Genomic DNA, 18,151 nt, shown 5'->3' with positions numbered 1-18,151 from the left:
GAATAATGCATTTCATCATTAAAATTCATATTCTTTATCTTACAGAGAAAGAAACACACAAGATTGCCTCCAAATTATTCAAAGCCTTCAGAGACTGTATAGGTGCTTTGGTTCCTCACAAAGTTTCTTTAGTTATAACTTTATTGATTTATATAACCTACCCTTTCTTCTTTGCATGTTCTACTAAAAGTTTCTTTCATCTTTAAATGTTGGAAGGGAGAGGCCCCAAAAGTGAAAAAGGTGAGAAAGTAGAATCACTGTGTAGCTTACCAGAGACAGTATAGCATATAATGCAAAGAGCACTAGACTAAGCATGGAGAGTGGAGAGCTAGTCCTGGTATTACTGTCTTTGTCAAGTCACTGATGTTTCCTAGACCCCAGTTTCTTCACCTATAAAATGAAGGGGCTCAGTGATCTCAAGGGCCCTTCCAGCACAAACATTCTAAGCTGTGGATTTCTGGGGAATGAGACAGTTAAAGAAAAGAAGTAAAACTCACGCTAGATACCCTGCTTAAGATTATGAAGGTAACTGAAAAAGGTCTCAAATAAAATGCCCCCTATGGATTTTACTCACACATGCATGCCATCAACCTCCTCAGACCTCTACTTCCTGTACATCTTGTTGACACTGATTTATCTGAAATCTGAGAGGCATTTTAGGGCCACAGAGCCTTTATCAGTGATTGGGACTTTAATGGCTTCCTTAGAGAAAAGCCAAAAAGATAAAGAAGAACGTTAGATTTGTGCAAAAAAAAAACACACACAAAAAATTTGTGTATTAGAGGTACCTTCAGAACCTCTGCAGAAAGATCAATATTGATAAGTGAGATAAGCTGAGAAAATTTCTTAGAGCAACAAAGAAAGTGGACACTAAGCTGTGTGTTAGGATTGTTTACAGAATGGAGAACAGAGTTCTATTAATAATATAATGCCTATATCAAAATGATTAAAAGCAGTTCCCTACATACCCTCACCCGGCTTTACGATAGCCTATGTATACTAAGAGCCACCGCCACCTTGCCTTAGCCTCTCCCATCCCAAGCAACCAGAAAAGGGGACTATCCGTGGAGGAAACACAGTACCTCCCCTCCTCCAATCGTCTTACCAGGGGTCAACAGAGCTAGATACTTTGCCCCCATATAGTCCTCACATACACTAATTCAGGTATCTTAGAACTAGAAGCATTTCTGCTTTATCCAAATTGATAAGGATAAAGCAGAGATTTGATGGATGATTTCATTTTGCAAATCAAAACTATAATGATATCACCTCACACCAGTCAGAATGGCCATCATCAAAAAATCTACAAAAAATAAATGCTGGAGAGGGTGTGGAGAAAAGGTAACCCTCTACACTGTTGGTGGGAATGTAAATTGGCACAGTCACTATGGAGAACAGTATGGAGGTTCCTGAAAAAACTAAAAATAGAGTTGCCATATGATCCAGCAATCCCACTCCTGGGCATATATCTAGAGAAAAACATGGTTTGAAAGGATACATGCGCCCCAATGTTCATTGCAGCACTGTATACAATAGCCAAGACATGGAAGCAACCTAAATGTCCATCGACAGATGAATGGATAAAGAAGATGTGGTATATATATATATATATATATATATATATATAATGGAATACTACTCAGCCATAAAAAGAATGAAATAATGCCATTTGCAGCAACATGGATGGACCTGGAGATTATCATACTAAGTGAAGTAAGTCAGACAGAGAAAGACAAATGTCATATGATATCACTTATATGCGGAATCTAAAAAAAAATTATTCAAATGAACTTATTTACAAAACAGAAACAGATTCACAGACTTAGAGAATGAACTTATGGTTACCAGCGGGGGAAGGAAGGAGGGAGGGATAGATTAGGAGTTTGGGATTGGCACGTACACACTGCTATATTTAAAAGATAACCAACAAGGACCTACTGTAAAAATAAATAAATAAATATAAATTTTAAATAAAATAAAAAAAGATGGGGCTTCCTTTCTGGGAACAATTTCTATAATAATAATGATTCTCTGTCTAAAAATTGACACATACACTCTAAGACTAACTTTATTTTATTTTTTTGTTTTTTGGTTTTTTTAAAATTTATTTATTTTTGGCTGTGTTGGGTCTTCATTGCTGCATGCGGGCTTTCTCTAGTTGCGGTGAGCGGGGCCTACTCTTTGCTGAGGTGTGCAGGCTTCTCATTGCAGTGGCTTCTCTTGTTGTGGAGCATGGGCTCTAGGCATGTGGGCTTCAGTAGTTGTGGCGCACAGGCTTAGCTGCTCCCAGGCATGTGGGATCTTCCCGAACTGGGGCTCAAACCCATGTCCCCTGCCTCGGCAGGCAGATTCTTAACCACTGCGCCACCAGGGAAGCCCTAAGACTAGCTTTATGGTTTTGAAAATGATAGGCAATCTAGAATGTGGCAGAAGAGATATGTTTTGGGAACTGCCAATCAGAGTTCAAAATATATTATTACCATTCCAATCCCCACTACCAAAAAAAAATGGCTATAAGCTACACCCGTGCTTTACAGTACCATTAATACCATAGCTCAGCTATAAATACAAGTCATTTTCTTCTCTGGGCCTTAGTTGGCACTCACAAATACTTGATGCAATGCTTTAAGGAGGTTACCTATTAGATAATCTTAAAGATCCCTTTCATCTCTGGCACTTTATGGTTCTAAGATAAATGAGCTTTTCTACATTGACCCAGAGTCAGAACTTTATTTATAGCATTGTTTCTATGCAGAAAAGTTTTATACATCTCAAGCAACTGACTTAAAAATCAACTTTGGGAACATAATCCATGTGAAGTTGAGGCCTTCCAGTATCTCATAAAATATTGTCTGCCATGTTCCTATACATCTTTATTACTACAGTAAATATTATTTGGAGAAGAAGAACACATTATAATTAGAATGATTAAAAAAATAAAACACAGCCTTTTCTTTACTACTATAGAATTCTTACGGTCTTCTTGGTATCTTAAATTTTCTGGTTAGAACAGGTCAAAGACATTTCCCTTCCCATGACTCTCTTGACTTACCTCCTTCCTATTTTATTGCAATTCAATAAGCCCTTATGAAACAACTCTTGGTTTCTGAAATTTGGGAGTCATACAAAACATGGTGCTCCAGGGAGACAGAGTTGGGTAGTGTGGCACTGAGACTCTTAAGATGCCCTAATTATCCCTACCTCCTATAATTCAGACCCCTCCCCTTAAGTTTGGGTTGGACCTGTGACTTGTTTCTAACCAGTAGAATATGGCAAAGGTGAGGGGATCTTACTTGCATAGTTACATTACATAAGACTGTAACTCCCATCTTGCTAGCAGAGTCTCTGTATTGACTCCCTCCCCATTGGCTTTGAAGTAAGCTGCCATGTGGAGAGGCCCACGTAGCATGCAACGAAGGTGGCCTCTGGCTGACAGCCAGTAAAGAGCTAAGGCTCTCGGTCTAACAATCCTCAAGGGGTATGTGCTGCCAAAAACCACCTGAGCTTGGAAGGGGAACTTCCCCAGTAGAACGCCAGCTCTGACCAACACCTTGATTGCAGCCTTCTGAGAGACTCTGAAGCAGGAGTCCAGCTAAGGCAAATCCAGATTCCTGACCCACAGGAACTGTGACATAATAAATGTCTCCTGTCGTAAGCCACTAAGTTTATGGAAATATTGTTACCTAGCAACTGATCACTAATACAAGCAGATAAGAAGCACGGTGTAATTAGAGAACAACTTAAAGGCAATAGAAATCCAAGTATAAAGTTCTGGGATAAAGTTAGTTTTGAAATATTCCATAGAGAGGGTATGAGACCCACATTCTTTCAAGAATTCAGATTGGCAGAGAGGTAGAGGGACAGCACAGAGGTAGAATAAACTGAATACCATGGACAATAGTATCACTACACTGAGAAACAGTGAGCTAAGACTGAAGAGGTACATTGGGTCTAGGTCACGGTAGGGCGAAGTGGGCTCATTTTCAATACTGTAGGTAATCACACAAAAGGAAAGGCTCTTGAGCAGGGAAATGACAGTAAAAAGTGCTTCAAAGAACTTAATCCTATCACAGTATAAAGGATGGAGAAGATTAGAGATAAGAAGACCAAGAATAGATATGCTGGCACAACAGTCTTCATCTGTTGTGAAGGGGTGGGGGGGGCTTTCACACTCATGAATAATCAAAGGCATGCAAATTAAAACTATAAAATACCACTTTGTGGTTGATCAGATTAGTACAAAAACTAATAATACTAGCAAAGATAAAGAAATCTCAGACACTTTGTTGGTGGGAATGTAAATGGAACAGACTGTATGGAAAGGCACTTAGTGATATGCATTAATAACCTTAAAATATGCAGATCCTCAGACTCAGTAATTCATTTTGAGAACATATTCAAAACAATAAATAAATTTATTTACTCATTCAACAAACGTTTAATTGAGTGCCTACTACATTCCAGGTACTGAGGATACAGCAGTGAACAAAACAGACCTCACCTCTGCTTTCATGGAACTTAGAAGAGACCAACATTTAACAAATAATCACAAAATAAATGTATAATTGCACATATTACACGATAAAATGAGACAAATTATGAGTTTAAAAAAGACCTTTCTGGGAAGTAACATTTATACTGAGAGCTGAAGGATGAATAGAATTTAGACACATGAAGAATAAGAGGATTTTTTTTTTTTCTGATAGAGGAAACAATATTCATGAAGGCAAGAAAGAGTTGTATTCAAGATTTTAGAGGATTCATTCATTAACTTATTCAACAACTATGTATGGAGGTTCTAGTAAGTACCAGGAACTAGGGGCTGAGGATAAGGGATGGGAGAAAATGATCAAGGTCAAGTTGAGGTGACAGCAGACAAAACAGGTATAAAAGTTTCTATAGGAATGGAAGGGCATGGTATTCATAATAAAGCCAAAGATGTATGTGTGAAAAAGGAGGAAACCAATGCATTTGGCAGGAAAAAAAAAAAAAAAAAAAAGGATGGAGTATAGGTAACAAACACAAAGATTTTCTACCTCCTCTCAAATCCAAATAGTATAGACTTACCTGAGAAAGATACATTCAAAACAGTACCATTCATTTATTAAAAAAATTACTACTTATAGATAGAAATACTTAGATGGCTCAGTGCTAAAATGTTCATATGCAGAGAAGAAGAAGTAGAGATCAAAAATAAATTTTAAACATATATACATGAGTTAAGGCATAGCTATACTTGGGACACTACCCTACAGCTATCCATGAATGTGTCTCAATTGTGCTAAGCATTCAAGGAAAGGGAACCACTTTTTCGGAAAAATAATCAGGCTTTCTTTGCAAGAGGCCGAGATGTACATAGAATAATCCGAGGATATGAAATTAAAAACTGACCAAATGAACCTCTATAAGCTTAAGGATGAAGTGACAGTTACACAAACTTCATGGTAAGAATATGCTTGGAGTTATCAGCAAGTTAAAAAGGGAGCCATAAGAAAGATCATGACCTCATCTCAGCAGTAGACCTGAGGAAGTAGAGCCCTTTTCCTCCTGTCTCAATTATCTAAATGGAAATATTTCATGTTTGGTACATGTCAACAGCATTAAAGAGTTACAAATATTTGACACTACCTTCAAAAATATATACATATGCAGAACTCTATACTATTTTTGCAACTTCTCTATGAGTCTAAAATTATTTCAAAATAAGAAGTATGGGTAGATTTGCTACAACAAATAACACAAAGCCTAAAATTTGTGTTAATTTCATGAAGCAATCAAAAAGAAGGACAAATGAAACAATTCTCCAAGTTATGCTCTAAGAGTCCAATTTTCACTTCTCCTGTTAAGGGATGCAGGTACCTATCAAGAGAAAAGCCCATGGTCTGTCTTGGACATCCACTGCCCACCAGACTTTTGGGGAAGTCATTTCAATCTCTCTAAGCCTCTGCTACACCTACCCCACAGGTTGGTATTATATACTTTTTGACTATGGCATGCTATACAAGTATTCACTATCATTATTTAGAATTATTTATTTGAACTGCATTATTCCTTCATTAAATGGAGGAATATCTAAGATATGATGAACTACTTGGATTTTTTTCAAGTCTTTGCATTTATCAAATGAAACTTCTACTTAAGTAGGGGCCCAGATTTAACCAACAGATTTATCTAACAATAAATATAGTTATTATATCCCCCCAAATGTAATAGAACTACATTCTAAAAAATGTTTTTATCTGCTTTAGCCTTTTCCTATTAAGTTCATTAATGGAATTGGTTAACCTGTTACCTTAAAATTAATTCGGTTAATTCTGAAGACCTGTATTTATTTATTAGACCTGTCTAATAAAGTTTGATGGGGCATAAATACACAGTTTGAACAAACATACTATCATACATAAAATGTTTGATGAAATATATTTTCCTCACAGACATTAAAAATGAAAAATAGCTCTTTTGAAGAAAAGAGGTGATTAAGTCAGGAATTTCATGAAATCCAAAAGCTGAACCTTGAGAACCAAAAGAAATTTCAAAGTCTGACAAAGAAAATATATCTCTTATAAAATTGGAAATCAATGTGTACTTATAAATGATGCAGCACAAAATGCTTCATTGTAACTTTAATGCGTCAAAATCCATTATCCCTCTGCCTTCCATCAAGTACACTCTTAGGAAGAAAAATATTATATTATTTTCTGTGTTAAAACTTAGTGTACAGCCTAAAGGTGAGCTGGAAAACAGAGTACAAGAGTAACCCTCTCAAATCACGCATTTACTCATTAAAACCTCAAGGTAGCCCATTTTAACATGGCACCTAATTTTGTTTCCTGGAAAATGTATTTATAGACCAAAACCAGAAACGATTCAAGTGGACAGTTAAAAAGAAAATAAAAAACATCAACAGGAAGCATATAAAAATAATATTCCGTAAGATATTATCTTTATAACAGTAAGAAAAGCAGGATGCCCCCCTCCCCTTCAAAGTTTCCAGTGTTCACCATTCAGCCAGTCTACTCACTTCCGGTGGGTGTGATCCATGCCACTGTTTGGTATTGCTTCCAACTTTGCATTTTTCTGCCCACAGATATTTCCATAGCTGTCGTATCCTGACACTAGTCTTGCTGCTGCACCTGTTGCTACTGAAAAGCCACAAATAAATCCCTAGGGGAAAAAAACAGAAAAAAAACATACAAATAAACCATTTCAATAGCAACAGTCACTACTTGATACAATAATGAGCTGCTTTTGTCCCTTGAAGGGAATAAAGAGCTATCTTTCCTTTTGCAAACACTATTTCACTGTTCTCCTTGGATTTCACATAAGCTATATACAAAGCAGTCCACAGGGTAACACTATTTACTACAATAACAAATCTCAAGCTTTTACATCGTAAGATTGTCTTTGCATTTTATAATAATAATAGCAGTTTCTCTGTATTGAACATCTGCTCAATGCCAGGATCTGTACCAGATGCTTACCATACATTTTCTCTAATCCTGATGATGGGGAAACTGAGGCCCAGAGAGCATAAATAAGTTGCCCAAGGCCATAGAAGCTAGTAAAGATCAGAGCATAGACTCAGACCCAGCTTTCTTCATTCTTTAGTTTTATTTGGTTGTAAAAGAGTTCTGTTAAATGAACAACAGCAACAGATGAAAGACAAAAATTCAAAGAACAATAGGTACGTGGGTTTTGAATTACTATCACTTCAGTACACACAACACTTCTGTTCCCTTCCCGCAGTAAAGTTGAATACAAGCCAAAGAATTATACCATGAAGCACCACCACGCTCTGAATATTGGAGACTCAAGGAGAGTGAGGCACTGGGTCCATGTGCCGCAAAGGTCACTTCATTTCATGGGAATATGCTTCGCCACAGTGCCAAAGGCAAATGGTACTTCCTTCAGAACTGCATCATGCTTGCTAAATTGAGGATGCACTGACCAAAGCAAAGCAATAAAACCCTACACTCAACTGCAGGCTACTGGGCATAAGAACAGGAAATAAGGTGAGTCCCTACTAATAACTGATTGAATTGGGAGAAAGGATGGGGGTTAAGAAATATTCTTGCAACACGGTCATTAAAAAGGCTGAGTTTTTTGTTATCTTTATTAAAGTGACGAATGAAGATAGAGATGATCACTGTTTCACTCATCATAGCCAAGTATCATGAGTAGTACTTACCTAAGCAGCCCTGCTAGAGCTCAGGTCTACACTGGTAAATACTGTACTCATATGCAATGCCTCAAAGGATTTCCCTCTTAAACCTACTTTCCTAAAAAGGCAAACAAACTCTTTTTTCTAAATAGCTCCTCTATGTTTATCGTGCAGGTAAGGAAAATGAAGGGGGAAGCATAGAGAGTGTAGGTCTACCTAGTAAAAACGTCTTGAAACTACGCTTTGTAAGAAAGTGGACTTGGAGCAGAGACTATGCCTGATTCGCTACCCTCTCACCCTCTGATCCTTTTGCCAAGTTATTTTAATTCTCTGTGCCTCAATCTACTCACCTGTAAAATGAAGATAATGAGTGTCGCTCTTAAGGCTGCTGTAAGGATTAAATGAAACAATCCAGTAAGGGGGTAAGAATCCTGTTTGGCACATAGTAACAGCTCAATAAATGTTGGCTATTACAGTCGCTAGAAATGAGAACATGTTGTAAGGGAAAGACCATGGGCTTTCGAGTCAGATAAACCTGCACTGATCGGTGGAATACTGATGAGTCCATTTTCTACTCAGGTGACCTTGGACAAACTTGCTTAATTCTCCATGCCTCACTTTACCCATCTCTAAGTTGGGGCTAAAACCACTTACCACTAAGGCTGCTGTGACAATTATCTAAAATAATAATGTAAAATGTCTGTCTCAGTACATGTTAGTACCCTTCTGCCTCAAAGCACAGCTAACTGCTAGCACTGGAGTTAGGCATAGGCTGGTCAGTATTCACTCATTCACCCTCACCCCGGTTTCCCTCTCCCTCTCTCCTGACTCCTCCAAGGACACTGCAGGGCAATTAGTCCCACATCAGAACTTCAAGCCAATACTAAGACATGAGAAAAATATGTATAATCCCCAACATACATATACATGTGCAAATCAGCATGCCATTTTTAAAAATTTAAGACCTTTATTAACAGGTGCTTGCAGTTTGTTGGCTTTTTTGAAAAAATCAAGCTGTAAACTTTTATTACAAATTAAAAATGAGGTTCTTAAAAATCTCAACTTGACCAGATATGAAACAATTTAAAAGCCTTTAAAGGTGTATTGAGAAAAACCAGGCTTTTAAAATAAAAAAAAAAAACACGTTTGTCATTACCAAAAAGATACGTCTTTAGGTAAAAATAATAAAAACCCCATGCTGCAGAGATAATGCAGATAGCTCTAGTTATCTGGTCAGCAGGCAAAAAGCAAGCACTTAAGGTCTTCAGCTCCAATCTTTCGTTCATTGCTTACTGCTGGAATTTCGTATTCATGTCTTGTAGGATGACTAAACCGGATGATGGTAGAGATGGTAAACCGGGTGTTTACTCAGCCCCGCCCTGCTCAGCCTCGGGAGCAGACAAGCGGAGGAATTCTCAGCTGGTGGATCATCGGCTGCATTTGTCTCTTCGCCACCTTGTGGTTTAGGGTTTTCTGGGTGTCTGCGTCGGTAATTGAAGTTGCGGCGGTACCTACGTTGAGGTGGCTGCTGACCTTGGGTCTCATCTCCTTGATTTTCCTTATCTTCTTCACTGCCGTCCTCTCCGGGCTGTCTCTGGCGAGGAGGGCCCCTGCGGAATCGTGGTCTACAACCCTGATACATATTCTGTCTCACTGGTCTACCTTGTTCTCCTGCGCCCCGGTTGTCAGCACCCTCCATCACTTCTCTCTGCACGGGAGGGTTGGAACGCTGTGCTCGACGCCCATAGGGTCTCCGCACGCAGTAAGGTGGGCGCCTTCGCCTGCAGTAGGGCCGCCGCTGTCGGGCCTGGCCTTCGGGGGCACTCTCGGATCCCTCCGTCTTTTCCCTGCTCTCACTAATTTGGTATTTCTGCTGGTAATTGCGGGTAGGACCCCTGTGACGTGGAGAGCGTCTATAATGGTTATGGTCTGCGGCATATTTACTGCCTTGCGCTGGAAATCCACCAGCGCCTGTAACATTTGCTGCCTCCGCGTCCTCGTCTCCTTCAACGACATCAAACTCCACCGTCTCTCCATCTCCTACGCTGCGAAGGTACTTCCTGGGGTTCTCCTTCTTTACGGCAGTCTGGTGTACAAATACATCTTCCTTGATGTCATGCCCGTTGATTAAGCCCTACCCGCTTCTTACACTGAACCATTTTACTGTTCCCAGAACCTTCGCTGTGATGACCTTCTCGTCCCCGCCGGCAGGCGCTGCCGATGTGAGGCCGCCCGGGCCGCCGCGCCCTGCGCCGCCGCTGCCCGTCGTGCAGGGCGTGGTGTCGGCAGCGGGTCTCGGCCTCGCTGCTCCTGGTTGCAGCGACGGTGACTGGGGCCCCCTGCGGCTTCTCCCGGGCTGTGATGGTAACTAGGCCGGTGGCAGCGGTGGCGCTGCTCCGGGCTCTGTGGGGTCCGCTCTCCCAGCATTCTATTTTAAGCATATCCTTGAACTTCACATTAGGAAGCCCTACACTAAACAAAACTGGAGGTGGAGGTAAATATTGGAGGTTTCATGGCTAACTTTTCCAATACAGTTCTTTAACAAGAAGGATCACAGAGTAATAGAAAGGGAATCAGAAAGTTCTGGATTCAAACCCTCATTCTACCACTTACTACCTGTATAACTTTGATCCAGTTACCTACTTAGGTGTTTCCTCCTCATCTCTGACACAAAGTAATATCAACTGTTTCACAGCCTAATGATGAGGACTAAATGACATAATGCATCTCTGACTTCTAGCTGGTCTGGTACATGGCAGGTGGTCAATATATGGTGCCTGTTAGTGAGAAAGTCAGACTAAAGAGGTTGACAACAGTAATTGGGGACAAACCAAAAACCCCTTCAGTTCTCTATTTTAGACAAGACTTTCTAAGGGGTCAGGGGAAGTGAGAAATATTGTCAGTCATTTTGTTATGACACAGAAACATTCAGACCACAATTACAATCTTCTTTCACTACTAGCCTAAAATAGGAAAGCTCTTGCATAATTAAAAGGTTATGTTCTTCTTTCACTTTTTATAGAAATTTTCTTCTTATGTTTGATAAGTACTTTGTGTTACAGAGTGCCTTAAATGGTTTCTGATTTCCCTTTATGACTATTTTTAACAATACTGTTGGACATGCGGTTTTTGTGCATGTGTGTGTGTTTGTGTTGTTTTTTTTTAAAAATCATAAGCCACCTCGTATCCCTCTGGGATGTAGGCAGAGTATAAATTATAAATGTTACATATATATGGTAAAATGGGACACTGACATATTTTCACATAGGCCATTTAAACTTCTTAGTAGCTTCCCAAAGCATTAGAGTGGAGAGGGTGAAAAGCTGCAGGGGAGAAGGAAGGAGAATAGGAAGCTAATAAGATAGAAAGAAACCAAGACTGTTATTCCAGAGACTTCCCATATGGTACAAGTAGTGACAATGGAGAACTAGGCCAAATATAATTAAAAAGACAATCTCCTTTTTAAAAAAATGTGAAATCCAAATGCAGGAAGCAATACAGTTTCAAATGAGAAAAAATGTGGTACATGAAATTAAAATAGGCTGAGAGAAATTTTACAGAATGCACTCAATAATTTAATGGCTCCATGAGGCAGATGGGGGCCGTACTCAACAGAAGGAAATCACATTAACGAAGCAAATGATAAGGGGGATGAGGAAAGCTTTTATACACCTATAGTAGGGAGCAATCACTAGAGAGAAAGTAAGCCTATTAGTAAGGAAGAGAATCATGGCTAAAATCTTAAAATGACTAAGCTATTGAAGTGCTTTCAGAACTGCTATTTGAAGAGAGAGAGAAGGAGCAGACAAATCTAATAACAAACAGGAGGTGACTCAAATCAGATAAAGGGATACAGGGATGGTAGATCACAGGCAAGATCTGGCAACTAATAAGTACCTATTGCCTACGTCAGAGAAAGAAAATTTGCTAATTAATGAACTGTGCTCATTTCCCCTTCACATCACAAGGTTTAGTTCAACTTAAGTAAGAGTTTTGGTTTAGTTTCATTCACTATCAGTCAAAAGAAGGGACATATTTTATTTCACAAGCATGTTTGAATTTCACACGTGGAGCATTTACCATGCCACTGAGCAAGGCAGAGGCCTTAGTTTCTCTCTGAAGAAAAAAAAAAAGTCAACAAAACATGCATGAGGGGTGGGGATGGGGTATGATATGGCATTATGCTTCAACATAAAAAGATGGGGGGAAAAGACATAGGCTTACAGCCTTCTCCCAGGGATTAATGAAAATATATCCAGGCTTTTTTCTCAAAGACTTCCTCTCTTATCTCAATCAACACTTGGAGTCAGTCTGCTAATAACTAATTTGTCAGACTTCAGAGTAACACTTGGCTTCTCTTCCTCCTGTTCTGAGAACCCTGAGACAAGGGGGCTATTAGGACCCAGCAGATGGGATAGAATTAGAATGTCTGATGCAGAACTAATACTTATGCAAGCAAATTTCAAAAACAAAGTTAAAAGCTTTGCCAATCTGCCAGATTTCTGGATTTCTTTAAAGTTTAATAGGATACATTACTCTAAGAAAGAGGAAAGAGGAAAAAAACAAGAATGGTTTGAAGTCTAGGAAATGTCCACTCAATAAGCATTTATTGAGCACATAAAAACGCAAGATGCCATGCAAGGTACAAAGGGTTATAATACGTAAAGTTCACCCTGAAAGAACGGAAGTGTTCTCAAAAGAAAAAAATAATGGGGCATGAGGGAGCAAAATCAGAGAGGTTCAGTTTCATGGGCAGCTCGAGCAATGAAAAAGAAAACACAGACAAAGGATATGTACTGAGAATTGAACCCAGCTCTTTTGCAAATACTCATGATCCCAGACAAGTCACTTTAAATTCTCTGAGCCTCAGTCTCCTTACCTGTCACTAAGAATGGACTAGATTAATCTCAAAAGCCCTTTCCACTTCCAAAATGTTATGATTCTAAGGGAAAGTACATACAGAGCAAATTTTTTCAAGGTATACTTCCAGGGAGAAGTATAGGCCCTTTTGATCCACTATAATGACTGAGTGGGGAAGGGGCGGGAGGGGATGTAGATTAAAAGTAAATGGATTTAACTGAGCTGTACATTTAAAAATAGTTAAAATAATAAATTTTAAGTTATGTATATTTTACCACAATGATAAAAAAAAAAAAGAAAAACCAAAAGATTTAACAGAAAGTAGGTAGTCATTTGGATCAGGTGACCTTAAGGTAATTTTTGGCATGCTGTTCTTCCTATTCTATCATCCTGCCACAGCACAGCCCATCACACAGGTGATGAAACACTGCAGTGAGTCTTTGAGTCTTTCACTTTGTGCTGCATACTCCACAATAGTTAATGAGGTAGAAACACTGTGCGCTAAGAACTAGACTAAGGCTATAAAATAGAAAAGGTCCTTGAAAGCAGTCTGCAGGGACGACCTATGCAGACCTATAAGGGCTCCTAAATCCAGCCCTAGTCCAGATCATTCTCCAAAATTCCAGCTCTGTGTTTCCAACTGCTTATCCCTACCCACACACTGTACATGTCCACAACTCACCTCCTTCCACATTTCCCCAAACCACTTCCCCTTCCTGCATACGCCCTATCTCCATTAGCAGCACCGTTCCTGACTAGACTGCACAGCTAGGATATGGAGTGAGAAGACTCTAGCGTCCTAACTCTGTACTAGAGGAAGCAGGAATGCTAAACTCTTTGCTCAGAGTCTGAAATATGGACTAGACCACATTTAACTGGCAGGTGAGGTTACTGTGTCTTACAGGTCCATGTTCTTAACAGCAACTTCTTTTGTTGTTCCCAATTCCGGGCAACAAAGAAGGGACTGACTATCTCTTGATGCCTTGCCTTCTTCCTCTTCTCCCCTGGGTTCAATGCTGCTGCCACTGTATAATCTTAGACAAGTTATTCAACGTATCTCTGTGCCTCCTTATCTGTAAAGTGGGAATGATGATAACAATAGTATCTACTTCATTGAGCAGTTGTGAAAATTAAATCTGTATCGAGTGCAGAGAACAGTACCTAGTCCATAAGTTAGCAGCAATAATGATCAGGGCTAAGTTGGAGGAGGTATCTGTGTCTTCTATTTTCCAAGGTAGGTACTCCTGTTAGGACCATCCAGACTCTTCTTTTTCCTGACTTTTGAGGTAAGATGATCTGGGCAGATGTGGTCCAGGTGGATCTCTTTTCTTTCCTCTTCTCACATATACCTCTACTTGGGACAGAATGAAGTCAGACTATCCAAGGTGGGAAGAACCTTGAGTCCATGTGGGCCAAGCTTCATTCCACTGGTCATGTTTACCAAGGAATTCTTTACTGGGCATAATCAAGTGACTGCTTGGCTACTAACAAAGTAGTAATTTGTTTATCCATCCCACTCTTATTCCTTCATGTGCACAGAAACTGTGGTTTGGAACCTACAAGGAGCTGGAGTAGGATTTGAGCTGAAAAAGCTCACCCGGAACCCATAACACAAGAATCTCTCAGTCATCCTTTATCTGTTTCCCACTTGCCCGCAACACTGGTGACACCAAATATTATTGATCCCACTCCTTCAATCTCTCTCCTCCCCTTTACTATTTCCTTATTTCAGGTTTTTCACCTCTTATCTAGACTCATCTGAACTGTTGCATCAGCCTCTGAACTGGTGGCCTGAAATCTCTTCCCTCTTTACAATGACTTTACATTTATTTTGGCTACCAGGGCCATGTTTCTAAACCCAGCCATATCATTTCTTGCTTAAAACTCTTCAGTAGTTTATCAGTGCCTACAACAGTGGGTCTCAACACTGGCTGAACATTAGAATCACAGAGATTAAATCAGATTCACTCGGGTGGGGCCCAGGAACGAGTATTTTTATTCTAATACCAGCTAATTCCAATATGCAGCTAGTGTTAAGAACCACTTGTTTACTATCTTAATGGAAAATAGAAATTTAGAAGTACAATGCTACATGTAATTTTTTAGAACAGCGTAAGCATATGTCCAAAAATGTCAAAATATTGAATAAGTTCGAATCTGGAAGACGATAGCTCTCACAAAGGCTGATAGCAATTTACTTTGAAAAATACCCTAAGTTCTAGACAATTCAAGCATGGAAAAACCTTAAAAGTAAGGGAAGAAATAAAAGAGAAGTACAAGTATTTATGACGAGATGAACATGTGTAAATAAAAAGATTTAATGGTGAAGATGAGTGAAAGATGACAAGATCTTAAAATATTTCAGAACTACAGAATAGATACCAAGGAGTGAGAAAAGAACTGCAAGTAAGGGCAGTGAGTAAAGATATGGTTTGAGTAATGGGCTGCAAAGATTGACTATAAAAGCAGAAGCAACTGGGCCACTAGGTGAAAAGAATATAGGCAGAAAGTTCTGGTTCCTATTCTATTTTTGCCTTTCATGGGCAGCAGTATATTCTTAGATAAGCTAATACTTAATCTCACTACACTTTGCCTGTAAACTGGGGATAAAACCCATTTCATAGTGTAACTGGGAGAATTTAGTGAGATAAATACATATATGAAAGCATCAAGCCCATGATAATCCTCAAAAAATATTTGTTGAATGTTTCTCTTAAAGGTACTATAGAATGAAATCCAAAGGCAAAAACAAAATACAACTTTTAAAAAACATACAAAACGCATACTCAGAAGACCAAAAAAAAACTTTGGTCTATTGTTTTGCCAGTAAGGTGTGCAACAGAACTTTGAGATTTCTCCAGTTTCCACATGGAAAAATTTGATGTTAGCTCAGCTCCAAGATGGTAATCCATAAAAAGAATCATTCCAAAACAAATAACGCTATGCCTGCATTTAAAAGTACACACAGTGGGTCTTAATTACCATCACACTGAAATTAACATTATATTAATTACCACTGCATTACAACGTTTCAGTAAACAAATAGCTCCTTACTCTCTGGTCACTCCCAAATCAGCCTATTAACATTAATGATTGCACTTTCCTGAGCTTTTTTAGCACAGAAAATCAAAAGCACCTCGGGTGGCAGGTACATATTTTTATAAACTTAATTTTGAAAGGTCAGCTGCTATTTGTCCCAGGGTGAAATTTGGGGGTGGGGAGTGGTTGTGGACTAGTTCTGTTAGCAAAGAATGTTCTCCACACTCCGATGCTGCATTTCAGTTGCTACTCCATTAAACTAAGCAGACTCTTGAACAACATCTTACAAGTCCTAAGTTAGGAAATGGGTATTTTGATGTTTTCTAAATATCCTAGATTTGATGAAACTGAGCTGTCTATTATCTTTAAAACTAACACTCTTTATTTTACTGGGTTTATTATATCTCATCAGAGTTCACTGCTTTCTTTTCCTTGATTCAGGAGCTGGACTGGTGCCTACACTTATGCCCATTAGCCATGAATAGGGTTGTTCTGTGTTTCTCAAATGACATTTTCGAGGTGGGCAGCCGCAGAGAGACACAGAATAAGATTACCTAAAAAGTAGTAATAAATAAAAAATAACAAGATTCCTAAAAAAAAAAAAGGTATGGGAAAAAGGAGGTTAAATACACTCACACTTGAGTGAAAAAAAAGGGTGCCCGACGTAGCATAATTTTGTTTCCAGCTGCAAAGACTAAGGAAAGAGAGAACAATACTGTCTGCGCAATCCCCTGATCCCCTCGAGGGGGAGGAAACTAAGTGGCAGAAAAGAGCACTGGCCTGGAAGGTAAAGAGTCCTGGGGCTCTGTTCCCAACTCTGCCATTCACTAACAGTGTGGCCTTGGGATGGTCATTATCATCTCTGGGGTCTGATGTTCTTAACGTATATAATGAGGGTGATGCACCAGCTGAGGATTTCTAAGCCCTTGCTAGCTCGAAATATCGGCTAGCTCTAAAACAGCTGCTTTCTACCTTTTTTCCAGCCCAGCACACTGGCAGTTGACACTAAAGTCCCTGAACCCTGTGTGGAAACTCCTGCAGGGTAGAGCGGGGATGCAATCTGACTAAGCACAGCCCCAGCACTTTGCACTCTGCTCCTCCATCCTCCATACCCATTGGAAAATCACCAGCTCCCGTGACCTCTGACTGAGAGATGCCACTTATTACAATAGACACAGCAGGCAGCAGGAGCCTAGTATGGGTCGAAGGAGGAAGAAGCAGGGAGAAACCAGCCTCCTTCTAGGAAGAACTAAAAAATGTCAGAACTGGAACCATTGTAGATATCATCTAGCAAAACCTCTAATTTTATAGAAAAGAACACCAAGTCCCAGAAAGGAAACTGAATGGCACAAAAATAACCATCAGGTTTGTGTGACTGGGTTGGATAAATACTCAGGACTCGACTCCATGACCATTGCTCTGCTCACCACCCCATCAAGATCATAGTTCACGGATATTTTGGTCAAATGACGTGGCTTTCTGAAATGGGCTAATCAAAAAGATAGAATTTCAATTATTCCTTAATTCTGATCACAGTTTTCATGCAAACCAAAAAAAAAAAAAAAAAAAGTCAAGGGGTACCAAATACCACTTAACTGTATGGGGAAAAATAACCTGCTTCAATGGTATCCTAGGGTTTCCAGGTATAAGCAATTCAAGAGGGGTTATTTATTTATTTACAAATATAAATAAATAAATAATAAATAACAAGTTCCCTCTTTAAACTAACTCCCCATCATCCCCTCGGATCATGAGTTCAGGTTCTGAGGATCTGTGAGTTTCTTACCATCCCAATGCAGAACAGGATAAAAAGCAGCAGCCACGGTATGTCTGTGCAGCTACGGTCCTCCAGTGGCTTCCATTCTCGTTTGGAGCTCTAATTGAAAACACAAAGAGAGTGGTAAATGTGAATTTTAGTTAAAGTTAGGAAGGTGCAAACATGCCATCGATACCTAGATCCCTTCTTTTCCTGACAAATTCCTATTGAACCTTTGAGTTCAATAGGAACCTCAAATATGTGTCACCTTTCTGTGAATTTTACCCTAACACCCACCTCTCTTCCTGGCCAGGATTGATTCCAATGCTTTTTTG

At 39.4% G+C, this 18,151-nt stretch overlaps 1 protein-coding gene and 1 pseudogene across 3 annotated transcripts in view; both read right to left on the bottom strand.

Annotated features, from left to right (window-relative positions):
* Positions 1–18,151, bottom strand: part of SLC44A1 (solute carrier family 44 member 1) — a 209,555-nt gene that overhangs the window by 143,345 nt on the left and 48,059 nt on the right. For all 3 annotated transcript variants that reach the window (XM_059925223.1, XM_059925222.1, XM_059925220.1), the window contains exons 2-3: positions 17,847–17,936; positions 7,022–7,164 (exon numbers count right to left, since the gene is read on the bottom strand). In XM_059925223.1, coding sequence (XP_059781206.1) covers positions 7,022–7,164; positions 17,847–17,936 — 233 coding nt within the window. The remainder of the gene's footprint in view (positions 1–7,021; positions 7,165–17,846; positions 17,937–18,151) is intronic.
* On the bottom strand, positions 9,526–10,602 carry LOC132367593 (Y-box-binding protein 1-like; annotated as a pseudogene).

Source organism: Balaenoptera ricei, chromosome 6, assembly GCF_028023285.1.
Source record: "Balaenoptera ricei isolate mBalRic1 chromosome 6, mBalRic1.hap2, whole genome shotgun sequence".
Taxonomy (NCBI): domain Eukaryota; kingdom Metazoa; phylum Chordata; class Mammalia; order Artiodactyla; family Balaenopteridae; genus Balaenoptera; species Balaenoptera ricei.
The sequence above is the reverse complement of the archived record's forward strand: the minus strand, read 5'-3'. Positions and strand labels throughout refer to the sequence as shown.